At 43.1% G+C, this 26,229-nt stretch overlaps 2 protein-coding genes and 1 long non-coding RNA gene across 18 annotated transcripts in view; 1 reads left to right on the forward strand and 2 right to left on the reverse strand.

Annotated features, from left to right (window-relative positions):
* The window catches only part of GTF2I (general transcription factor IIi), a 62,773-nt gene extending 47,401 nt beyond the window's left edge, over positions 1–15,372 (reverse strand). For 7 of the 10 annotated variants that reach the window (XM_082201201.1, XM_082201205.1, XM_082201204.1 and 4 more), the window contains exons 1-6: positions 15,215–15,372; positions 4,228–4,331; positions 3,858–3,996; positions 2,950–3,084; positions 1,684–1,867; positions 638–666 (exon numbers count right to left, since the gene is read on the reverse strand). In XM_082201201.1, the coding sequence (XP_082057327.1) occupies positions 638–666; positions 1,684–1,867; positions 2,950–3,084; positions 3,858–3,996; positions 4,228–4,331; positions 15,215–15,362 (739 nt within the window). In that variant the 5' untranslated portion in view covers positions 15,363–15,372. Of the gene's footprint in view, positions 1–637; positions 667–1,683; positions 1,868–2,949; positions 3,085–3,857; positions 3,997–4,227; positions 4,332–6,391; positions 6,435–13,874; positions 13,904–15,168 lie in introns of those variants that run through there. The other 3 variants (XM_082201207.1, XM_082201208.1, XM_082201209.1) reach the window with 3 other exon arrangements.
* The window catches only part of LOC309519999, a 145,277-nt gene that overhangs the window by 42,152 nt on the left and 76,896 nt on the right, over positions 1–26,229 (forward strand). The gene's annotated exons all lie outside the window — the stretch shown is intronic.
* The window catches only part of GTF2IRD1 (GTF2I repeat domain containing 1), a 99,155-nt gene continuing 98,626 nt past the window's right edge, over positions 25,701–26,229 (reverse strand). For all 7 annotated transcript variants that reach the window (XM_082201221.1, XM_082201222.1, XM_082201216.1 and 4 more), the window contains one exon: positions 25,701–25,828. In XM_082201221.1, coding sequence (XP_082057347.1) covers positions 25,760–25,828 — 69 coding nt within the window. In that variant the 3' untranslated portion in view covers positions 25,701–25,759. The remainder of the gene's footprint in view (positions 25,829–26,229) is intronic.

The raw sequence follows: 26,229 nt of genomic DNA on the forward strand, positions 1-26,229 counted from the left end.
AGTATCATAACTCAAGGTCACAGCAGGTCCTGAATCTGGGACCCAAAGGTCTCACAAAAATTCAGCCAGGCCCTGCAAACTACAGAGAGAGAAAGAGAAAAGTCAGTCACACCAGCAAAGAAAGTCTCTAACAGTTACAGGCCAGAGTGATTCAGAAAATACCTGTTGATGCCTATATAGGCTTCTGAGTTAGGCTTGCTTGCTGGTCAGATCAATTAACAGATTGATCTCTACCTAACCCTAATGTAACAAAAGCCAGATTTGACAAGCAGTGACTGGCTGTGCAAGCAAAAGGGGTCTGTGACTGCCCCCCCCCCAAATATTTTAAAAATAACATTTTTAAACTGACCACTCCTGCAGGTCCCCTGCTACGATCTGTGGTGTTAAATGGTTTGTGAGAATGAGACAGACACACAGCAAATTTGTCCTCTCCAATAACAAGAAAATGGCCATGCCAAATTGTACCCTTTGGCCCCACCCACTTTTATGATGCAATCCTTGGAAGATTGGTGATCAACGTAGCCCTCAGTACAAAAAGGGTTAGTCATCCCCTGGCTTGCCAAAATGTGCAAATCGGGCCATTGTATCAAATGAAATTTCCAGTGTTTTTATTTAGATCAGACAAGTGTCTACTCACCTAGATGTTTCTTTGGCTCGAGGAAGGGCCTATTAAAAAGAAAATGCTCTGTTATTTTAAAAGCACAGCTAAAAAGAGCTACTAGCATTTAAAAGTATTCAAAGCATTTTGTATAGAGTGGTACCTCCGGTTGCGGACGGGATCTGTTCTGGAGCTCCAATCAGATCCCAAGGTTTCCACAACCAGAGGGGCCGCTTCTGCGCACACATGTGCAGTGGTAGAGTGCTTCTGCGCATGCTTGCGCGGCAAAAACCCGGAAATATACTTCCGGGTTTGCCACTTACATATCCCGACGTTTACATAAGCGGAGGGATATGTAAGCGGAGGTATGACTGTATATGCAATCCTTACTGCCACCCTGAAAACAGCTCAGTGTTATTATGCCCACTTCAGACAACAGATGAACTGCCCTGAGACCTCTGGGTATAAGGCATTATATAAATTCTAATAATAATAATAACAACAATAATAATAATAATAATGGCATAGCAAAGGAAATGTCTGAATGAGAGATTTTCAAGTTCACAACTCAGCAGCAACACTGCTCCACTAAATACCACCCACTTCCAATATAATTATAGATAAACTTAAGGATAGACAGAAAGATTTATACGCAATTATAATTTAACTGAAGGGACGCAGGTGGCGCTGTGGGTAAAAGCCTCAGCGCCTAGGGCTTGCCGATCGAAAGGTCGGCGGTTCGAATCCCCGCGGCGGGGTGCGCTCCCGTTGCTCAGTCCCAGCACCTGCCAACCTAGCAGTTCGAAAGCACCCCCGGGTGCAAGTAGATAAATAGGAACCGCTTACTGGCGGGAAGGTAAACGGTGTTTCCGTGTGCTGCGCTGGCTCGCCAGATGCAGCTTTGTCACGCTGGCCACGTGACCCGGAAGTGTCTCCAGACAGCGCTGGCCCCCAGCCTCTTAAGTGAGATGGGCGCACAACCCTAGAGTCTGTCAAGACTGGCCCGTACGGGCAGGGGTACCTTTACCTTTACCTTTATAATTTAACTGAACAAACTGCTCCAAGAAAAGGAGGTGCTAGCACACCTTTTGATGACAAATGAGATTCCAGATTTGTTTTCCAGAATCCACTTCAGTGTTGTAACATCATAGTTGGTGGGATGCTTAAATGCAAGTCCTTCTGGGAGACCATGCACCATCACAGCAGATGGGTCCCTCTGAATCTTATCGTACGGCACAGGAACTACAGTTGACTTTCCTAAAGCTTTGCCTGGATGGAGGAAAGCAATCTTTATCAATAAGATACCAAAACTATGGCAATTATGCCCCTTCTTGCACAGCAACATGCATTCTTCCTTTGTCTTTCCCCTCCTCCACCCATTTTTTTGCCACAGTCTTGTAAGCTCATTTCTCCAAGCAAAATATGTCTGTAATAGATAGTACTCCTGAAGCAGGAAAAAAGGATGGCAGGAGTGCTTCCTCCATAATTTCCACAAAACTGGGACCTTGTAGCAACAATCTGACTTTAACAGTAACTGAATGTAGGTTGATTATTAGACAATGATGATGAATTATTAGAAAAACAGAACTTTTCAGAACCTGTCTATAAACTGTTAAATATTAATATTTGCTAAGCATTTCAATTCTGACAACCGCAGCATGTCAGACTTACTGGTCCTACAATAGCCAAGAGAGAACTTCTGGATATAGACACTGAAAACAATTAACATCCCATGGCCTCAGTAAATGAAGCCTTTCTGAATATTTTAGTCCTCCAACACAGGTCATCACCACATTAGCTACACTGATCCTTACTGTAACAATGTTCTTCAGTGGAAAATACTACCTACAACTGCAAGACACAGTAATGGACGCTAGCATGGTGACATCTTACGCAAGAAATTTGAACAAGAAAACTTGAACAAGAGCACACTTGTGTGAAGTGCTGCTTCTCACACACACAGTGCATTTTAGTTACATAGTGCCGTATAAAACTGCTATTACTATCCCGTTCCTAAAGGAATAAAGCAGCTATGGGTTTATTTACCTAAGACTAGTTTTGCGTCTATGAAATGGGTGGAAATGCCTATTCAACAAGGTAGGATTCAGCATCTTCGTGGTCTTATTGCCTTCCTCAAGGAGAGACCCATTTGCATCCCAGCTCAGGAGTAAGGACATCACAATTCTATTATGACAACTTTCCACTCAATATTTTCTTCTTCTTCTCCCCTGAACCCCCAGAACCAGGAATGGAAGAGGATCCACAAACCAGCTTTAACCCTCGTTTTAGTGGCTTCAACATTTGTAAGCTAAAGCTTATACCATTATTCTAAATAAAACAAAAATATTTACCATAACAGATGCAGAAATAATCCTCAACGGATTTCCTGAGGGCTTCCATTTCCACAATATCCACAGTCATCCTATTATCTAGGGATGTTGACTTTATTTTCTGTAGTTCTGCAGCCTTTGCCTCTTCATTAACACCTGCAAAACAGAAAGTATGAAATCCAAAACCAAGTCACCTTTTGAATGCTAAACTGCAACGATATATGGGCCTAACCACAAGTTAAGATATTTCAATACAGCAGAAGACCATGCAGAGGACAGTCTTGTCAACTGTTGCACCAACATTGAATTCCCTCTAAGATAGTGTGCCTAGCTTTCTCTACATTCCCTTTTGGGCAGCTGCACAAATATGCATTATTCTGGAATGGTTTTGGACTTTTGTGGTATACACAGATGTTTATATGATGCAAATGATGCCCCAAAACATTGATTTGCATTAACTGTTGCCGTCTTCATGAACTGTGCAGTCGTTTTTCTATTTTGTAGTCATTTCAAATACATCGGGTGGGCCAACTCTCAAGAGACTGCGATCTACTTTCAGAATTAAAAACTGGCAGTGATCTACCCCCATGGGGGGGGGGTTCAGCTCAAAGTTGTTGAGCTTTTTCAAGGAGAAAAGCCACGTTTTGGGGGGGTCAGCTCACAGCTGTTGAGCTTTTTCTTAGGGAGGAGAAAAGCCCCATTTTAGGGGTTTAAAAAAACTTTTTTTGGGGGGGTGAGTTCCATTGGTGTGGCCCAAAGGAAAGTCAAGTAATACATTTGGCACCAGCTTGGATGCGGAAGTTGCCAGAGGTGGCATACAAGACACCATCCAACCATCTTCAGCACTCCACTCCAAATCTGTGTAGGGTTACGCTTTTCCCAAAGGAGACACTTAAATGGTTTGAGAAAAAACTGCAATTTAAACTTACAGTACTTTACAAAATCCTTTTGAAAATCTTTTCTTGTATTAACGAAGGCTCTTCCTCTCTCGGTCCCCACCACAAACACATCTGTTTCATACACGGCAATGCAGGCAACTTCCGCCTTAGACTTGGCAAGCTCCTTGCACTGTAAAAGGAAAAAGTTGCTGCTTAGAATTGCAGTAACAAGTGGCACAGCTGTATCATAATTGTTTAATTATTTAAAAAGACGAGGAAGGCGGGTTTGAAAGACTGTCGACTTACACCTTCTACCACTTGCAAGATAAAATAACAATCAGATGACCAGGCATGCATGAAGATACCTAAAGAAAGGTTGCAAGCAGAAGATACATTACAGTAAATACCAGTATCATCATACCATTGACTCAAGGGCTGACATGAGAAATGTAACAACCATTCTGCTTTCAGATGAATCCTCTTCATGGCTAGATGCTGCTGCCATAGCTGCTTGAGCCATTTTTGCTATGAAAAAATGAGAAAAGAACGCAGTGAATCCAAATTATATAGTAGGCATACATATAATGAATTATTTACCCCTTTGCATCGTGTGGAATACAAAGTCAAGAGCAATAACTGATAACCAAAACTACTGAGCAACCAGATTTCTCAGCTGCTCACTATGGGATGGCTGTAGAAGGTGGAAATGCTCCCTTTCCCCCTACCCTGATATCTTGCATTTACCAGAACTCCCTTCACATCTCTCTGCTAGAAAATTCTCCAGGAGAATATTCTCCACAAACTGTAATGTAAGAGCCAGTTTTACAAATCTAGTAAATAGTAAGTTAAGCTGTGATAATGCCAGTGTAAGTAATGAATAATGATGTTTTTGATCCAGTTACATTACTGGGCATTGTGTCATTCACCATTAGCAGTTCTGAAATGTGAGATAGTAATTTGCATTTCTGATGTTGTGTAACTTGTCATTACTGATTATTTATGTTTTATTTTCTGGAAATAATAGCATTTATTTTAAATTTTATATTGATTTTATTAGCGTTGCACTGAAAACACTATACCATGTAGATATGCTTATTAAGGAATGTACTCATGTAGTGGACCTGAGGTTTTTTAATATTCCTTTTACTTTAAAAGCTACATTTCATACATACACAACATAATTCAAATTCAAAATTGATGGTAAATATTTGGTTAGTGGCAGGCTTAGTGATTAACGTGAGTCATTCACATTGAATTTTCAATTTCAAATTTGGTACAAAAAAATCAAAGAATGTGAATTCACTGCATTGCCCCATTGAATAAAAGTATCTCTACAGTTTTTGGTTGCCATCTGAACAAGTTTACTCATGAATAAACATGTATATTAACTAATAATATAATTTTCAATGCATGAAAATGAATATTCTCCTATTTTAAATGAAAATTCTCTAATATTCTCATTAATCGAGGATATTCTCCAAAAGATTATTCTCGAGAATTTAACATCAGCCTAACCTATCATACAGTCTGCTGAGAGGATAACACGAGCAGAGGGAGGAAATCCATGTACCTTGCTCAGATTTATTTGGAGTAAGGGCAGAATAAAAATATACAAAAATAAACATGGGCTCTCTCCCTTCTGCATCATTCAACCCTAGCAGCATTCTCCTGCACTTTATTTACACAAATATGATTGGACACTGTGCACTCTTAAATCTGGGCATATATGAGAACCTCCAAATACCCAAAGAGAAGGTCACAACTCCCTCCCGCCTCCATCTTAAGGACTTATTTTATGCAAACTTTTTTTATAAAAAGAATTAAGTTTTTCAAATTCTGACCTATTTCATGGCTCAACTGCCACTATCAAATGCAGTCTTATATAGCAATAAGGATGTAAAGATAATAATGATCAGCAAAGATCATTAATGAGAGTTCTTTTTTAAAAAAAAGATTTGCAGAACTCATGGCTACACTGAAAGGCAATAGCTCACTGGTAGAGCACCAAGCAGATCTGTCAGCTGGTTCCGCCACAGAAAAGGTCCTGCTATGTAACCCACCCAATCTTATCTCTCCTAAAAATGGGCCTCTTCCTTTTGATTATGATAAGGGCCCACTCAAAGAGCCACTTGTATCATTTTTCTAAGTCAATGTATTTATTGGGACTTTAAAACTTGCAAAGTTTTTTCAGTATTTTGCCAACAAAACTGGACAGGATTATGACCAAAATGACCAAATTTTGGAGTGTTCTATATTCTGCACTCTATTATGCTGTGTGATAGAAAAACTACCTGTTGTTCAGCCCAGGCTTCTACCATGGTTCTCAATAATGAAAGATCCTGCTGACCTTTCTGATAAACCAAACTGTGGCTGATAAAGGATATACCCTTGATGCCAGCATTTGGAGTCAACCGTTCATTTGCTCCAGCGATGCAGGGTGGGAAAAATTACTGCTTTATTCTTCTGTAGAAAAGGTTCTGTTTCATAAGTTCATTGGTAACAACACGTGGGTACCAACTGCAAATACAGTATCTCTCACATCTTATTTTCAAAAGCTAATGAAAGTCCAGTTTGTATTTCCATACCTATTCTCTGCATTACAAGAATTCTGCACAGCTAAAATGGAACCTGAAACAGAAAAATGCACAACTGAAAAGTGATCATATTTTCTGAGCAAAGAAAGCTCAAACAATTGTTTCTAAAAATCTGGGACTTTTCCAGACAGACAAGGGAATGTGGAGGAGACACAGAAAAACACAATTTTTAATGTGAAGCACCAAAACTTTTTCTGGCCAGTACAATACAAACCTAAACGTACTTACTAAGTCCCACAGCACTTTGTGGGACTTCTATGTAAACACGCATTGGATTGAGATGCAAATGAAATGGGGTGGGAAGCTTTGCGGACTGGGGAATCTATGCTACCTAACAGCACAATATGAAATTTTGGAAGGCAACAAGGATATCCACAGGCAGCTAGGCTGTTTACTTTGGCAGTAAGAAACTAGTTCAAATGGCTCAGATGCTGGGAAGTTGGGACTTGTGAGTTGCAACCACTATCCATAGCATACTTTGCAAATGAACAGCAGGTGAAATTGCACTCTCCTAGCCTCTCAAAATAGTGTTTTGAATGCTGCATGAAAAATCATGTCACTTTAAGAGAGGTGCTGGGGGACAGTGGGGATGATACCTGGATTCCCTGCATTTACTTAGGTCTGTGAAATCTGGGCCACTTTCTTTCTGAGGCCAACACACCAAGCCTGCAAATGTAGTAATGAACAACCCCTCTTCATTTTGCTCTAAACACCTTTTTGTGAACCCCCCAAACCCCTCTATAGGTCAAAAACATTCTTAATAAGCAATTCTGAAAGTCTAGATTGGAAGCAAAGAGTATTAGAAATTAGAGGATTTTTTTTAAAAAAGTAGGTGATTCAGTATTTGCTTCATAGATTGCAGAAGGCAGGGCTTAGATCAGGAAGACCTAGGCTGAAATTTCCACAGAGGCCACTAAGGTCTCTTGGGAACATCCCATTTATGAAGTAATTAATGTACACTTTTTGAAAGAAATGCAGGATACAGGTGTGATAAACAAATCACCAATATAGCAAAATTAGCACTAGGAGTAGAATACTTTCTAAGATGGAGGACACTGGCCTGGACATACTTGCATGCTATTCTGAAGGAAACAACACTTGATCAAGACTTCTGTACAACTACAATAATTAAATTTGCAGGAAGTAACAAACTTTAAAAGGTGGCAATACATCTGCAAGCCACACAGATACACATATCCCAAGTGTCAATCTAAAAATTCTAAGTAACATCAGGGATTAGATCCCAAGTCTCCAAGAGCAAGTACTGCAGCTACTTGCTGCAACAAATTGGCTATCTGGAGAAGAAAAAGAATTACAGGGGAAAGTCTCTCTCCATCTGTAGTTAGAACAGTGGAGAATTTAGGTAACATACATGAAAATATCAAGAAGTTGTGGGTTACAGTCCAACTCCTCTAAAAGGGATAATCAAATAATTTCTTTTAAAACAGATTTATGTTTAAGGATAGGTTTCAGGAACAAAGTGTATGAGAGGGGGGATTAGTGTTCCCCAGCATCACAAGAAGTGTTTACTCAAAACATGCTTCTTTTATCTTTATATGGAGTGGGGGAGGGGCGGGTTGCAAGCTGTGAGAAGATTCAAGGCCTTTTCTTAAATGAGAAATGGGGAAGAGGGGAACACAGAAAGGAGAAAACAGAACAAAGGACTTCTAATAAGGTCAAAGCAGAAAGGATACAGTATTGTATTTAAAGCAAGTCCTTTGGCCCACTGAATACATGTGATGATGAAGAACATCCAGCCACACTCAAATAATGCAGTACTCCCTTTTCATTTGTCAATTAGGAACTGTGGTCTGGGAAAGCGGAGGTGCAAGTAGTGGGGGAAGAAGAGAAGTTACTTCTTCTTGAAGAAACAATATGAAAAGATAAAAACCCCACACAAAGAGTGGGAATAAAATGTCTAAAGGAGCAACACAAAAAGCTGGGGAACAATCAGAAGTTACTGTGGAAGCGGAGGTGTATATTTAGACAACTTCTTCCCCACAGTCAACACACACGCTACAAGGATTATTTTGGTGAGTAGGGGTAGACAGCTTTATCCTAAATAAAGCAGTAACAGGAGGATATATATGGAGATCCCTATCAGGAAATTCTGCAGTGGGAAGCGACAGGTGGAAAAAAAATATCATCCCCATATTTATCATTCCGCCAAGCATATTGACTCTGGGCAGGGGGAGAAGATAACTAAAAGGTTTCACTATGCACAGCAGGAAGAAGAAAAGAAGCATACTTACATCCCCATTAGAAATATTGGAGGCGGGGAGAGAAGAGATAACAGACTAAGACTACAATCCTATTACACACTTGGGAGTAAGACCCACTGAACAGAGTGGAGACTTATTTCTGAAAAAAACATGAGCAAGATCAGGCTGCAATCTTAAGCATACCTGACTACCACACAAACATTTGCCACATTCATTTTACCAACTTTTAGCTAATGTACACAAGGCCAGTGAAAAGTTAAAGGAACAGTTTACCATCTAAAGGTAACTGGACTCGTAGGAACTATGGGAAGAGATTTTTCGTTTATCTTCTCTTTGCACAATATGTAGGCAAAATTCCTACCACTGATGTGGTGTGAGGAGAAAAGCTTCAGCTAAATAAGAAAAACAGTGCACTGCAGGACACAGATTTGGGGGGGGGGGGAATAGATAACAAATAACGGATAAAGTATTATAAAGAAAATATATCTGCACTATTTTAATTATTAAATAGGTATCCTACTTTTTGACAGGAATTCTCCAAAAGGGGCTCACAGCATTCCTTTTTTATTTTTATGCCAGGCTCTGTGCCAAAATTTTAAACAATCCCACTAAAAACTTTGAAAACATTCTCTCTCTCTCTCTCTCTCTCTCTCTGTGTGTGTGTGTGTGTGTGTGTGTGTGTGTGTGTGTCTATCTCTATCTATCTATATATAATACATTAACTTGTGTGGGAAGATTCTTTTGGGAGGAGAGAAAGAACAAAAATAGCCTTCCTTCCAGAAATAGAACTTTATTTTAAAAGGCAATTAACAAAGAAAAAAGGAGAGGCTTACTTCAGATTTGGGAGGGTAATTGGAAAAAAAAGTTGTTGTTCTGGCCACTATGATTTGGTGCTGAGGGTGGGGGTAGGGTAGAAAACAGATACACATATGGAAACAAATATGCTGGGAGCACCACAATGTAGCAACCAGAGTGGAATAAAGATTACAACAAAAACAATACAGTACAGGGGCTCCACACCCACCCAATGTAATTCACCAAGGAAGTCTACACACAAATAAACACTATGTTTGGTAGGGGAAAGAGAAATAAATTCAGCAAACAATAATAATGAAACTTAATTCTTCCCCACCCACCCTTTATTCTTCCTGGTAGATTCACTATGGAAGCTGTTCCCTTGTACCAAGGGAATAAAGATGTGCATACAGTGGTGCCTCGCAAGACGAAATTAATTCGTTCCGCAAGTTTTTTCTTCTTGCAAGTTTTTCGTCTTGCGAAGCACGGTTTCCCATAGGAATGCATTGAAAATCAATCAATGCGTTCCTATGGAAACTGCCTTCAGACCAGGTCCGGGGACAGTCTGTCCCCCGACCTCTGCCTTCAGAAGGCTGTTCTGAAGGCTGGCGATGGGAAGAAAAGCCCTTCTCCCCACCTCCCGCCCCGCAAGCTCCGGGGACAGGAGGGCTTTGCTGCCGACCGCCAACATTTTAAAAGCCCCCGCTGTCCCGGGGCGATTTTAAAATGCTGGCGGGCGGCAGCGAAGCCTCCGCTGCCCCAGGGGCTTTTAAAATGCTGGGGGTCGGCAGCGAAAGCTTCGCTGCTGCCCGCCAGCATTTTAAGATCGCCCGGGATAGCGGAGAAGTTTCCGCTGCCACGGGGGCTTTTAAAATGCTGGGGGTCGGCAGCAAAGGTTTCGCTGCCACCCGCCAGCATTTTAAGATCGCCCGGGACAGCAGAGAAGTCTCCGCTGTCCCGGGAAGGAAGGCGGGGGGGAGCAAAGACTTTTGCCCCCCGCCGGCCTTCAGAAGAGGTCCAAGACCTCTTCTGAAGGCCGGCGGTGGGCGAAAGTCTTTGCTCCCGACCGCCAGCATTTTAAAAGAGGTCCCCAGAGATTTCCCTATGGGCTTTCTTCTTGCGAAGCAAGCCCATAGGGAAATTCGTCTTGCGGAACGACTGAAAAACGGAAAACTCTTTCGTCTTGCGAGTTTTTCGTTTTGCGAGGCGTTCGTCTTGCGAGGTACCACTGTATAGAGAAGAAAGCTCAATTTGATTATTGCATTTTTAAATTATTATCAACACACTGGATGAAACCCCTCTGCCTAGAAATAGGGCTAGAAAGCCCTTCCCCACATATGGAATGGGAGGAGAGTTTGACGATAAAACTATTTCCCCCCTCTTCCTACTGCCCCTCCATTCCCTCTATGGGGAAAGGGCTCCTTAGCCCATTTGTGAGGCAGGTAGAGAGTTTGAGGAGAAAATGCTATTATTTTACTATCATTTTAGGAATAATTATTTAGTTATCATTCTTGTGCACCAGCCACCTCATAGTGGAAGGACAAGCAAATTTTCAGGGAGGCACCACAACTACTACTCAGGTCTCAGCAAAAAAAAAAGGGGGGAGATTGAGAAAGCCTTGCCACCATCATGTAGACTTGGCAGCAGGGTGTGTGTGAAGAGGAAAACAGTACAGTGGTACTTTGGTTCCCGAACGGCTTAGTTGTTGAACAAATCAACTCCCAAACGCCACAAACCTGGAAGGAAGTGTTCCGGTTTGCAAACGCTTTTTGGAAGCCAAATGTCCGATGCGGCTTCTGATTAAGTGCAGGAAGCTCCTGCAGCCAATCGAAAGCCGCGCCTTGGTTTTTGAATGGTTTCAGGAGTTGAATGGACTCCCGGAACGGATTAGCTTCGAGAACCAAGGTACCACTGTAATTTATTTTCCACACTGCCTGATATGTTCTGCTACACATGTATACATGTATTTCCTCCTCTTTCTTTTTATGACAGGTTGCAGTTCTGAATGCTGTCCTGGGTTATTTATATGAAGGGCAGTAAACAAATATCTTAGATAAAATTGTCAAACCTCTTAAAAGTTGGGGTTGCATCAGAAGGATGAATAGATGCTAATTTATGAATAGATGTTAATTTGTTCTGTGAACCGCCCTGAGACCTCTGGGTATAGGGCGGTGTATAAACTCAATTAATAATAATAATAATACACCCACAGAGAAGGCAAGGCTGGCCTGCAATTGCCCAACCAGCACCACGGATAGCTCCCAGTGAGCAATCTGTTCTGGGGAAAGGCTGAGAGCAGACTGGGCCTTTTTAAGCTCCTGCTCTCAGGCTACCTCTCTCAGGCTCCACCCCCTTGTGACTAACTCTACTCTCTTAAAGGGCCGACCCTCTGGCCAGACAAGGAGCACTTCTCAATTCCCTAGCCTCAGGCATGCTGCACTCTCTGCCAGCAGGACTGATGAGGTTCATGAGTGGTTCAGGCTCTGGCCCTACATACCCATGTTCCTCACCCTCAGTTGTCTTCCTCAGCAATAAAGCTGCTTGCACATTTGCAAAGCTTAAGCAGGGTCGGGTATGGTTTCAAATTGGGCAGGGGACTGACATTCCTGCACTGAAGGGAAGTTGGGACTAGAGGACCTTTGGGGTCCCTTCCAATTCTACAATTCTGAGTCTGTGATTACTAGCAGGAGGCTCACAGCCCTGCACCTGGTCTGACTCCTTAGCTTGAAAGCCTCAGCCTCCGACTCACAAGTACCTAGAGTCAAGACTTGTGGGTCAGAGGCTGCAGACTTTCAAGCGAAGAAGCCAGGCCCCAGTCACCACACTGCCCACCCCATCCCACACGAGGACTGCCTTAGCCTAATTTCCAGAGTGGAAACGAACCTCTGGTATTGTTACTGTGGAAAACTGGCTAAGGAAGGCCTTCCCAGATAACTGGGAGGGAAAAGAAATTTTATAATTATTTCTCCACACTTCCCCGCCCCCACAAAAAAAGCTATCCACTGAAGTCTTCCTCAGTTGGCTTTCCAAACATACATGCAAATACAGACTAAGAATGTTATTTTCCCATGGATAATTTTTTTTGGGGGGGTGGGGGAAATGAATACAAGGAAAAAGAAATTATTTCTACTTGGACTATCTCAAATTCTCTGTGAGATGGGAGAGTAGGCAAGAGAACTTTCCTAGTCAACTTTCCAAAGTGAAAGTCTTATTATTTATTACTATTATTAACTAAAACATTACTCCTTACACTACCAGGAAGTTGTGGTTTGAGTCTTTATTAGTGTTTTAACAAAAAGAGAGGCTCAAGTCACCTTCCTATCAACAATGACTACAAAATCAGAGGCTATATTTTCCCCACCCTACAGAAAAATAGGTAAGAAAAGTATTTACTCCCTCTATGAAGACTGGAGGAACTGTGAAGATAAATTATTATTGTTGATAATAATAGAGGCTCAGGGTTGCAGCCAATGTTAGCTTGGCTCAGAGTAGACACATTGAAATTAACGGACATGACCAACTTAGGCCTAATTTCCATGGGTCTACTCTGAGTAAGACTAACACTGGATATAACCCTCAGTTTCCCCTTAAGAAACAGGGTAAGTACCTCTCCTCTAGAGATTTGAGGGGGGGAGGCTGTAAAGAAATACTAATATGAAGTGAATGTTGTTGTTGTTGTTGTTGTTGTTGTTGTTGTTGTTGTTGATGATGATAATAATAATAGTGTAATAATAGGCTGCTTCAGGGTGGCACTTGGAGAGGCTATTTTCTGTGGCACCCCCTAGGTTGCAGCATTCCCTCATATGCTGGAACCCATCCTATTCATGTGATTGTAATTTGTTTTCAACTGTTTTGATATTTTATTTCAAATTGCTGTGGGACCTTAGGTCGAAGGGTGGATAATAATAATAATAATAACCATAATAAAGGGTCAATCCTAATATTATTAATGGCTCAGTCCCCCCCATCCCCTCAATTGAAAAATGGGGGAAGTATAAGAAGATTTTTTTCTTTAAGTGCCTAACAATAACAACGCGTCCCCCATCCACCTTTCCTTCCCACTCTGGAAAAACTAGAAGTCTTTCCTCTCCCCCTCAATGGGTTGGGGAGAAAGAAGAAAAAGTGTGAGGAATTTTTTTTATTACTAAACACCAACAATAATAGTAATACAGCCTCAATCTTTCCCCGTTGTTCCCCTCCCCCCAAAAAAATTAGTTCAGTCAGGGCTTCTTCTCACCCACAACAGAAAATGGGAGACCAGGGAAGAAGTACTGTAGTAGTGAATTGAGAAATTATTAAGTTAGTAATAATAGCAACAACAACAACAATAGACCCTCTGTCTGTCTTCCTCCTGCCCCACTGGAAACATTTGGTCCTCCTGTTTCCCATAATAGATAATGGGAGGAGAAAGAGTTAAGAAATTCTTAAATACGTTCCTAATAACATCAGCAACCTACTTCTTTTGCACTGGGAGTTCTTGTTGTTTCTTCCCATGGGAAAAGAAGGGAGAAGAAAGGTGTAAAGAGAAAATTTTTAATGAAGTTTCTTATGAAAGCAACAACCGTCATAAAAGCTCAACCTTCTTTCCTATCCCACATCCAAAAAAATAGGGGCAGGGGATCCTTCTCAACGTCCCCCAATGGAAAATAGGAGCAAAATGCCAAAGTGTAAGGAGAAAATTTTAATTAGGTTCCCAATAACAAGGGCTCAGTGTGTTTCCCTCTTCCTCTGCCCAACACCCTGGAGGAAAAAAATGACCCCCACTCTCCAAAATAAAAAGGACATTTTAAGATCAAGTTCCTAAATATTGTAACAATAATGGTGTCCCAACCCTGCCCCCCAAAAATGGAAAATGGGAGGAAAAGGGTGGTGATATTTTTTAAAAATAAGTTTGTGACAATTATGAAGCCCCAACCTCCCTTCCTTTCCAGCGCCACAAAAGGAAAATGGGAGGAAAGGGAGGAGGAAAAGTGCGAAAGCATCTTTAAATGACGTTCCTAACAGTAATAATAATGCCCAACCCTCTTTCGTCCCCCCCACCCCAGACACACAAACACGAAAATTGGGGGAGAAGAGAGAAAGAGGGGAAAGTGCCAGAACATTATTATTATTTATGCAACTTGTATACCGCCCTTCACCCCAAGAAGGGCGGCTCACAACAGTATAAAAACACCCAATGAAACATGTTTAATCAAGTTCCCAACAACAACAATGCCCCTACCTCCCCCCCCCCCCTCGCACGCAATAAATAAGTAAAAGTGTGGGGTGGGGGAAATAAATATTAAAATAAAAACCCCAAGAACAAACAATAGCGCCCTTCCCCCTCGGGAAAAAAAACCAAAAATAGAAATTGGGGAAGAGCAATTTCTTTCCTCCTCCTCCTCGACCACACATGGCGGGGGGGGGGGGTAGGTTAACAGGCATTTTATAGATAAGAGATAGAGAGATATAGAGAGATAGGCCGAGGCCTCCCCTCCCCCACCTTCCTCCTCTCGCCCCTCCCCCTCCCGCTCCTTCCCCTCCCCCACTCACTCGCCGCCGCTGAGGAGAATCGGGAGAGAGAGAGAAGAAAGAGAAGCGTCGGATGGCGAAATTAAATAAATATTTTTGTGTTTTTTTAAAAAAAAAAACCGTCCCTGCACTTCTGCCGCCTTTGGAAAAGCTCGGGATTACCGCCCTCCCCCTTCCCTCCCTCTTTGTGGAGAAGCCCCCCCCCGCCGCCGCCGCGTTTCCCGCCCCCCCCTCACCCACCCTCAAGTCTCGGGGCGGCGCGCGGGCCCTGCGCTCAACGGCTCACCCTGAACCCAGAACCGGAGGAGGAGGGGGAGGAGAGCGAAGACCTCGAATCTCTCTCTCTTTTTTTTCCCTTTTCCCCCCTCACCCGTTCTCGGGGAAGGGAGGCGCTTCTGCGCATGCCCCGCCGCCGCATGGCGGCCTTGGGCCATGTAGTTCTCCCGAGGCGCCTCCGAGCGGCCTGGATTCGGCGGGAAGACTACGCCTCCCATGAAACACCGCGCCGAGCAGCGAGGGGCTGCGTTGGCCTCTTTTTTTTAAGGGCCGGAGAGAGTCGATCAACGAGGACCTGGGAAAAGGGGGGGGGGGGAGGGAGAAACAACATGGCTGTGCAGGGCCCAGGCGGCGTTGCTTTCCAGCAGCTCCTTGCACTTGGGAAGGATTTTTTTTAAAAAAATAAAATAAAAATAATAGTAATGGTAATTGAAAAAAAATATATAATGGGATTGTAAGTCACTGCATTTTTTTTTTTTAGATGCACAGTACAAAACAAAAACATAACCTGAATTGCTGTGTGTGTGTAATGCACTGGCACAAAAAATAAATCCCGCCCCCTTTTCCCATGCACAATGAGGGAATCTTGCTGCAGAGGCAGGAGGCTTGGCGAGATCAGGCCGTTTCTTCTTCGTCCTCCATTGAGGGTGCGCCCTGGCAAGGCGAGATGCGTGGCTTTGTTTTGCCCGCTTTAAACCTTGTCCGGGGACTGTTTCTTAGCACTCCCCATCCCGCCGCAAATCTAACTGCCTTTAAAATGCCCTGGCATTAATTTATACAAAAAGAAACAAAAAAGAAAGCATTTTTAAGATGTTGCCTGAACATTTCCCGGCCAAAGTGTTGAGGTCTAGAAACATTTTAAATGCATATAAAATATTACGTTGCTTATTCTGTTCTTTTTTTAAAAAATCGCAATATGTGCATGACACTATAATTTTTGGGATTAGTATTGCAACTTTTCATGGTTTCCCTCTGATAATTTGAATGTAGGATTGTACCCAGGGAAGTACTACTCAGAGGCAACCCATTCAAATAAATGGACACAAGTTGATTTCAAGGAGTCAAGACTACGACTGATACTGGATACAGCCTATAGTTTTAATAAATGCATAATACTCGTTTTGTCTTACACTCTGCTGCATCATCAACAATAATGTGAAATATTTATATAGACAATGTAAAGAGTGGGAATTCCTAAAATTACTGTTACTATTCTATAACAACAAAGAGAAAACATTTTAAGGATAGCGAGGGCAATATTTACATATACATATACATGTTTCTGTATATATGTTTCTTCTCCCCAAACCTTCATCAGATCTGAGAGGACAGATCCAAGTGCCCCTATGTTTTAGTTAAATCACTGTCCTATTTTGCTTAGTGATGAGAAATAGAAATACCACCTTTGCAAGATTTCCTTTCCTGTATTGCACAAGGTTTTCTATTCAGAAGAAAAGAAGGCTTAGAGTGTACAGTACGGTGAAGCTTACTCCCTGGTAAACAAGATTAGGGTTTCACCTTGACTGCGCAATCCTATCTATACATATATCTACTCAAAAGTAAGTCCCCAGTGGGGCTTATTCACAGGATGAGTGGGCAGAGAAGCTGGAGAATTTCAATTAAAAATGAAGCGGAAATTGGTGCAGTTTGCATGTTATGTCAGGAACATAAATCAGTCAAGCAAATGCAATTGATATTCACATCATTGTTGTCCACAGATATAATGCTTAATTAAACTGTTTTTTTCACATGGCGTTGATGGTTCCTTTACATTGAAATGAATGTCAGCAATGTAAGTTGCATAAATAGTTATGGAAGTCACATTAAATAGCAAACAGGGAGATGGATAACTAGTACCATATTTGGCAGAAACTGACCTGCAGCAGAATGTAAACAGTACCGATTGCAATGAATACACTTCACAAAGGGAGTGGAAATCACTCCCTTCTTACATCCTGTGAATAAGTCCCACTGGGGACAGCAGTGCTTACCTATAAGTAAGTGTGTGTCATTGTACTGTTGTTGACATCTGTCTGTCTCGCGAGAGGCATACAAGGCACCATCCAACCGTCTTAGGAACTCCACTCCAGAATTGTGCTACTCCTCAGCCTTTTCTTCTCCTGAAGATGACCCTCAAGGCAGCGGAGGTTTAGGATCAGAGTTTTCCTTTTCCTAGATGGGCTGTCTTCCCAGGTTGATGAGCTCCATCTGCCCCTCACTTCCCTCTACAGCCCATACAGAAACTGCCTTCTTGACCATTGAACCCACTATTGGTCTTGTCCATTCAATCTGCCACATGCAGGGGAAGTCCTTAACGCATTGAGGGTTTGAGACCCATCATCAGCTAGCCTCACTGGGTTTAGTCGGCCAGTCAAAGCTGTTTCCTGCTGTTGCAATGCTGACATCTAGGAGCCACTGGTGAGAACTGAGGGCAGGGTGGGCAGCAAAGATGGATAAACTAACCCAGAAGGAGCAGGATGTGTCCCCACTCCCAGAGGGACTATCCCTCCTCTAACACCACATATACCCTCACTGTATTGTAAATATTAAAGTGGATAGAGAGACGTTTTTTCTTCCCTCATAAGACTGGAACTCATGGGCATCTAAAGAAGCTGGAAGATTTGGGACAGATGAAATAAAGTACTTTTTTAATTTATTGTACTTTTAAAGTTTATGTTGTTGTTGTTTAGTCGTTTAGTCGTGTCTGACTCTTCGTGACCCCATGGACCAGAGCACGCCAGGCACTTCTGTCTTCCACGGCCTCCCACAGTTTGGTCAAACTCATGCTGGTACCTTCGAGAACACTCATCCTCTTTAAAGTTTATACATTTCACTAATTTTATACATTTCACTAATTTTACAATCATGTTGACATTTCAAACCTCGACTTCCCCCTCTTTCTGCGGTTCCTTAAATTGGTTTTTAATACCTTCTGCATATCCAAATTAACTTAATTTGCTCATTTATTCATCTTCTTTAAATATATACCGTGCTCTTATGAAACTGCAGGTTATTACAATAACCCTGCCAATGTTATGTTTTTATCTGTTTGTAATTTATCTGTAAATATTCAATAAACCATTTCCATTCATAGATAGATAGATAGATAGATAGATAGATAGATAGATAGATAGTCATATTGTTATATTGATTTCTTATTCTTCTGGTGAGTTTCGCCATTTCTGCACATTCCATAAGTTTTTTGTATCCATTCTTCCTTTCCTGGGACTTCTTCTTTCCACTTCTCCACACAGTTGTCAAACTATGGATCTCACTTCAGCAAGAAGCAGGGATGGGCCCCATTTTGGACTGGACAATTTTATGGAAGATAAGGCTTCTCAGTGGCGATTAGCCACAATAGTTATGGCTCTGCCTCCACAATCAGAGCCAGCAATGCTTATGAATACCAGTTGCCTGAAGCCACGACATGGCGGGAGGGGGGGAGAGTGCTTTTGTGTTTGGGTGCTGCTTGAAGGTTTCCCAAAGACACCTGGTTGGCCACTGTGAGAACAGGATGATGGAGAAGATGGGTCTCCTTTGGCTTGATCCAGCAGGCTCTCCTTGGGTTCCTAACCCCTATAGCATGTGCATATAATGCATTAGGCTGGAATAACTTAGTCAGCAGAGCATGAGTCTCTTCATCTCAGGGACATGGGTTCAAGCCCCATGTTGGGTAAAAGATCGCTGCATTGCAGGGGGTTGGACTGGATGACCCTTGGGGTCCCATCCAATTCTATGAGTACAAAGGCACCATCTGGGGCACTTTATATCATTCTCCCCAGTGTGCCAGGGTGAAGCTCTCAATGTATCTGAGCAAACGCCTCTTCCTGGCTATTGAAAAGGTCTTGAGGCCAGGATTTGGGAGCAGAGTAGAAAAGAAACATCCAACATTTATATGGTGGTAAGAAAAAGCTCAGTAGGAACTATGAGCCTCTGCACATGGACATGTACAGAGTGCACCTCCTTTGCAGAACCTCTGTAATTAGAGGGTCTCACAATACAATAGAACCCATCAGGACTAGCTATTTCATTAGAGAAGGTTAAAAAAAGGTATGGTGTTATTTTTCATTTGTTTCACTTGCTTATTTCCCCCCACATTTTATGATTCCTAATAATGATGATTGGTGATTAATAAATCTGGGTTACATATTGGTAATTTTTGGCTTCATTTCATTTACATTCCTAAGGATTTGGGTTGTGAGTGACAATAACTTGATTAGCTCATCAAGGAGTCAATGAACTCAGATATTTTTCCATATTATGTACATTATGTGGTCATCCAGATGCGAGAGGGAGGTAGCAGGAGACTTGTCTTGGGGCAACCCCAAGCTTTGCAGAAGTACAAGGACAAAATCCGAAAAGCAGGTGGGATCAATCAAATTGGCTCTGTAAGTAAGCTCTGAGGCACAGAATGCTGACTGGCTTTTGGAAAAGAACAAAGCAGGAAACCGGGTGTGGAGAGGCATGGAATAGAATATCCCAAAAGAGGCTGGCTGGGACCCTAAACAAAATGCAGGCCTCACTTTTGATAACATCTCCCAAGACGGATGCAGGCTTTCCTCCTCAAAATGGATCTTGCAGAGACAGGCTGTGGCTAGCTAGGGTCAACCCATGAGCAAGGGACACCCCCGCACCCCAAAATATTACTGTGGTTGGCTTAGGGGGGGGTTGACTTCTAGGAGCTCTTCTGTAGCACCCTGCTTGTGGTTAACGCTTAGCTGGAATGAAATATTCAACGCAGCAACAGAGAAATTAAAATAATAATTTATTTGTCAGACAAATAAATGAGAGGCACAGTGGTATATGGTTACCAAGCTCTGGCCTGGCCTCCTGCCATTATGGCCAGCACTTATATTCCCTTAATCCAGCCCCCTTTGCTCCTCCTGTGGCTGCCTCTGTTCAATCAGCCTGGTTGGATTTCCTATTGGCTGATTGCTATAATTAATTCTAAAAGATACACCCATATCCTCCTGTCCTTATATGGAACACAAAGAGCTATATATTGTTACATCTATAAATGACAAATAAGTAGTAATATATCTTACATGTGTCTCAACAAGGAATCTTAATTACCAGCTCACCTCTTGCCTTCCTTGTCCTCCAAAACAGATGGTTAATAATTTTTATCTTAAACATATGTCAAGGATCTTGAGTTTCACATCAACATTGAAAGATCTCCTTCATTTGAAGGTTTCTAAACAAATGTCTGACAACTAATATATCAGGGCTGCTTGAATGGCGTCTCTTGTCTGGCAAGGGGGGCTAGACTGGTGGCTGACTTAATTTCAAAATACAACTCTTACAACTATATGAAATCTAGCATTTCTTAAATCCTTTGCATAATTACATTTAAGACAATATATTTAATACATAACATAGGTAGCCTTTTAAAAGGATAAACTTCCTCAAAGTAAAAAGGAAGAAACAGTTTACAGCCTCAAAGTAAAATAGGAAAAAAGCCTCTTCCCCTGTTTACACTTTCCCCCCTTCTCCTAGCCAGTTGCTTTGTTTTCCATGTGCTCTTGGCCTTTTGTCCTGTGGCTCAAGTTTAACGGTTTTATTTTACTATTTACCCATTCCTAATTATGTTTGGTCTCTGCCCTTTTTATCTTCTGTAACATGTAGGGTCAGTGTCCTCACTCTCAGTCTGTAATTCCAGCTTTTACGACTTTGAGAATTGTTTTCTGCTATCAATCAAGGGGCCCCTTGTCTAGGAGGAAAACATTACCAAGGTTCTGTGAGCTGCTGGTCTTCTGCCTGGCATGAAACTTTTGAAAATCTTTAAGCTCTCTCTTTAATATACAAGTCCTGATCAAACATTAATAAAATGCAGGCTTATGCCTGATGCCTCACTTCCAGTTTTGCAGTTCTGTGATAGCAGGATTGGAGCGAAGCCTTGTATTCGCCAAGAGGCTGCTGTAGAGGTGGCATGGCGAGGCAGCTGAGGTGACGGCAGGAGCGTGCCACCGCTGCTGCTGCTGCCCCTGTGCATCCTGCCACCTGAGGCAGTCGTCTCACCTTGCCTCATGGATGGGCCGGCCCTGCCTAGTACCTCTGGAGCATGGGTAGGTAAACTAAGGCCTGGGGGCTGGATGCGGCCCAATTGCCTTTTAAATCCGGCCCACGGATGGTCCGGGAATCAGCATGTTTTTACATGAGTAGAATGGTCCTTTTATTTAAAATGCATCTCTGGGTTACTTGTGGGGCATAGGAATTCGTTCACCCCCCCCCCCCATATACAGTGGTACCTCAGGTTGAGTACTTAATTCGTTCTGGAGGTCCGTTCTTAATCTGAAACTGTTCTTAACCTGAAGCACCACTTTAGCTAATGGGGCCTCCTGCTGCTGCTGGAGCACGATTTCTGTTCTCATCCTGAAGCAAAGTTCTTAACCCAAGGTAATATTTCTGGGTTAGGGGAGTCTGTAACCTGAAGCGTATGTAACCTGAAGCGTATGTAACCCGAGGTACCACTGTATAGTCCAGCCCCTCACAAGGTCTGAGGGACAGTGGACCGGCCCCCTGCTGAAAAAGCTTGCTGACCCCTGGAGCCTGCCACCATCTGCACCTGTTTGAAGTCCCATGTGGTGAGTCTTGGAAATTGCAGGTGGGCACCTAGGCTGACTCCGCCCACCCAAACTGGCCATTGGCTCCTCCTGAACATGGTGAACTATAAACAGGCTTCCAGTTCCATTTGCCATTTGCTGGAGCAACAAACTCTTGAGCTCTGACAGGTTCCTGCAGCTTCAGTTATACTTTGATTCTAACGTCCAGCTCGCCTCCTCCCTAGTTCTTTGGTTCTCCTTTAACCCACAGCGCCACCCACATCCCAGGACCTGGGAGACCAGGGTTCAAATCCCTACTCAGCCATGAAGCCCACTGAGTGACCTTTGAGGCCATTTGCTATCTCTCAGCTTAACCTACCGCACAGGGTTGTCGTGCGGTTAAAACTGAGAAAGGGAGAAGTTTGGATGCCACCATGAGCTTGCTTGGAGGGAGAAGCATGTAAACTGGGATGTAAACGGAATAATAAATGCAAATAAATATATACATATGGCTGTATCCCACCAAGTTCTGCTCAAAAGTACCATATTTTTCGCTCTATAACACGCACCTGACCATAGCACGCACATAGTTTTTAGAGGAGGAAAACAAGAAAAAAATATATTCTAAACGAAACAGTGGATGTATGATTTTTGTGGTTCATGCTGTGGCCACAGACATGTGATCTGTCGGTGAGTTTGGGGTAGCCCAATGCAAAAATCCTGAGGATCCATGTGGATCCATGCTTTGTAACCACGTTTTTGCACCACTGCGGCCCCAGGCAACAGTGGGTGTGTGTTTTTTTTGGTGCAAGCTGTAGCCATGGACATGCTATGTGATCTGATTGTGAATTTGGGGTGATCCTGTGCAAAAATCCTGAGGATCCATGTGGATCCGTGCTTTGTAACCAGGCTCTCTGTCCCTCTCTCCTCCCCACTCCATGGCTCTTCTCCCGCTTTGCTGTTTCAAAGAGAGCCATGGAGGAGGGAAGGAAGGGGAACCATGGATCCTCTGCTCACGACTGCAGCAGATCCTCCCCACCACCTGTAGGCATTCCCTCCATAACACACACAGACATTTCCCCTTACTTTCTAGGAGGAAAAAAGTGAGTGTTATGGTGCAAAAAATACGGTAGATTGATCCCTCACCCCAGTGCAGTGGTGATTCTCAAGCTCTTGGCAAGATTGCAGATTCTGCTTACCCGCTTTCTCCAACACCTCAGCGCCGTCGCTTTCCAAGGAACGGTTTTAATCAAAGCTGTCATTCTTTAATTAAGCTCCATTGAGATGCCATCTGCTCGGGATACTCTTTCCCCCCTTCCTTTCTTAATAAACCCGTTTCATGTTTTGCCACTTCTAACAAGGATTGTGATTGAATTTGGAGCGTGCAAGCATGTGCAACGTGAACAAATAAACCGGCAAACTCCTTCAAAAGTTGTAAAAGGATGCGTGGAGGGGGGTTGGAAGAATTGCAGCTCCCGTCTCTTAATTGCAATGAAGCAAAAAGTCCCTTCTGCATATAATTATGTTATATACAGAAGCTTTGCGTGGAAAGCAGGAGACAAGTGAAAAGATGGATGATTGTGGGAAACAGCAAGAATTAGCAGCAGAGGGAAAACAGTAATAAAGCAATCATGGGATTCTCTTGCAATTTTGACACACAGAGAGAGTGATTCCTTATGAAAGCCTTCCATAGAATGCAAGCCTGACTACATATGAGCAACACTTGTGATCATCTGGGGCACCAGCAATGCAAGACCTGGTTTAGGGTCCGCTGCGATATCCGCTGCGATATCACCAAAGGCGCAGAGTTCCGCACAGCATTGTGGGGGCTTGTTGCATGTGCGTGATGTCACACATGCAACACGTGTGACGTCACACGTGTTGGGAGGAGGCCACAAGGCCCAGGGAGCTGCCACCACCACGGGCAGGCCCAACAAGGCCCTCTGCCACCATGCCTCAGCCCAGTGTAACTGAAGGAGTGTTTCCACCCACATTGTTCAGCTCTGAGGGCCTTCTGGCGGTTTCCTCTCTGTGAGATGTGAGGTTACAGGGAACCAAGCAGAGGGCCTTCTCGGTAGTGGTGCCTTGACATCAGATGTCAAGGAAATAAACAACTATCTGACTTTTAGAAGACATCTGAAGGCAACCTTGCTTAGGGAAATTTCCAATGTCTAATATTTTACCATGTTTTATGTGCTGTAAGCCGCCCTGACCTGGCCTGGTACCAGGCATGGAGTCCTCTGAAGACAAACAAGACACCTCACAGGTTGAGGACCTTGAGGAGGAGCAGGCAGAGCCCCCAAATCCAATGCTGAGGGGACCCCCAAGTTGCTACCTGATGAAGCACCCCTGAAATTGTCAGAGGAGGAGGAAAAGTCCTCAAGAGAACCAAGCCTAAAAGTTTTGGGTCCAGGCCAAAGAATGGTGACACAATATTGTTGACTACAACGGACACAAGTGTCTTTGTAAGGAATCTCTTCATGACCAGCAGCTGTGCTTAGGAGGTGGTTTAGGAGGCTGCAGTAGATAAGACCTCTCTCTTGAGCCTTCTAGTTGTTTATGACTTCTTGGATGTGCTTCTAGTTCACTGTCTCGGATTGACCTTGGACTGTTCCCTGACCTTGTTTCTGGTTCACCTTTTGGACCTAAGCTGACTATCTGTGCTTGACCTGGGCTTGTTGGGGCTATGCTCTCTTGGGTGTTTGGTCAAACCCTAACCCTAACCTTTTTACAGGGGCGTACGAAGGGGGGTCGGAGGGGGCGGTCCACCCCAGGGGCACCACAGGGGGGTGACAAGATGACCCACTGCCCCCCCAGCTGTAGAGCAGCCAAGGGCACACACACAGTTAGTATGGGCGCCGCTCACATGGCATCTGCACGGGCTGCCACACATGCGCAGTCCGTATGGGACGTTGTGTGTGCACTGCCAGGCGGTTTGTCCCGCCCCAGGTGCTGCAGAGGGTTCCTCCACCACTGCCTTTTTATACCTACCGCCCACTAATGCATCTTTCTTGATGGTAAAATTTCCTTACTGCCCACCAGTGCTCGATGGAAGGAGGATTCAGCTTCTGCCATAGAACCCCCACCTAGAATCCTGAAACGCCCACTAGTGGACGGTAGGGACCAGGTTGACAGTCCCTGCCTTGGCCTCTGAACACTCAAGATATATGTATTTTAGTACCCACTCTAGTGCAAGAGAGTGAGGGACGCGGGTGGCGCTGTGGGTTAAACCACAGAGCCTAGGACTTGCCGATCAGAAGGTTGGCGGTTCGAATCCTTGTGACGGGGTGAGCTCCCGTTGCTCAGTCCCTGCTCCTGCCAACCTAGCAGTTCGAAAGCACGTCAAAGTGCAAGTAGATAAATAGGTACCGCTCCGGCGGGAAGGTAAACGGCGTTTCCGTGCGCCGCTCTGGTTCTCCAGAAGCGGCTTCGTCATGCTGGCCACATGACCCGGAAGCTGTATGCCAGCTCCCTCGGCCAATAAAGCGAGATGAGCGCTGAAACCCCAGAGTCGGCCACAATTGGACCTAATGGTCAGGGGTTCCTTTACCTTTACCTTACTAGTGCAAGAGAAATTTGTTTTAAATCATTTTTAATACTGTATTTTATATTACCCACCCCAGGACCCTCTAGTGAAAGGCTGTGTAATAAATATAATAGTAAGAAGTTGAGACCCAAATTGGCTTGGTGGGACTGGCCTGCTAACAGGTAGGGCTTCCAAAAACTGGCACCACATTCTACTGTTTTCAATGGGACTTCTTTCTCCGTAAGCATGCAGACGTGGTCAACAATAAATTTAAAACATTTTTTTTAAGAGCAAGGCAACACTTCCTTTTTTTTATTCAAAAAGGCCCTGGTGGCAGGAATATAGTGTAAAAATCATTGGAAAAACTAAAAGGCATCGATACATATTGGAATATACACTTTGTACAAAAAATTACACATCGTCAGAGATTTCTTTTTGTGTGTGTGTGTGTTATATAATCTGAGGTTCCAATTCAGTGAATGAGGTCTCAATAATTCATCGGTCCTGGGATCTGAACGTTGAGACCTCCGTAGTCCAACATGTACATCGGCCATTGCTGGGGGGGGAAAGCAAAAGATGGGAAAACTCATTAAATATAATATAATATAATATAATATAATATAATATAATATAATATAATATAATAATATAATATAATATAATATAATATAATATAATATAATATAATATAATATAATATAATATAATATAATATAATATAATATAATATAAAAAAATAATATAAAAAAATTAAAACACAAAAGGAAATTGCAACACTGCAAATATTGGGCTGCATCAGGGCCAAACGGGATGGTTACATTTGCACATAGTTGAACATTAACTCAGAAGAGCCAGTGAGCCTTGAACCTGCACGGTTCCCCTTTCCTCCTGGTGTGACTGTCAGGAGGAGTTTGGAAGTTTTCACTTGCATTTCATGTTATTTTGTGATGTCCCAAC

This window comes from Podarcis vaucheri (genome assembly GCF_965113315.1).
Source record: "Podarcis vaucheri genome assembly, chromosome: 15".
Classification (NCBI taxonomy): Eukaryota; Metazoa; Chordata; class Lepidosauria; order Squamata; family Lacertidae; genus Podarcis; species Podarcis vaucheri.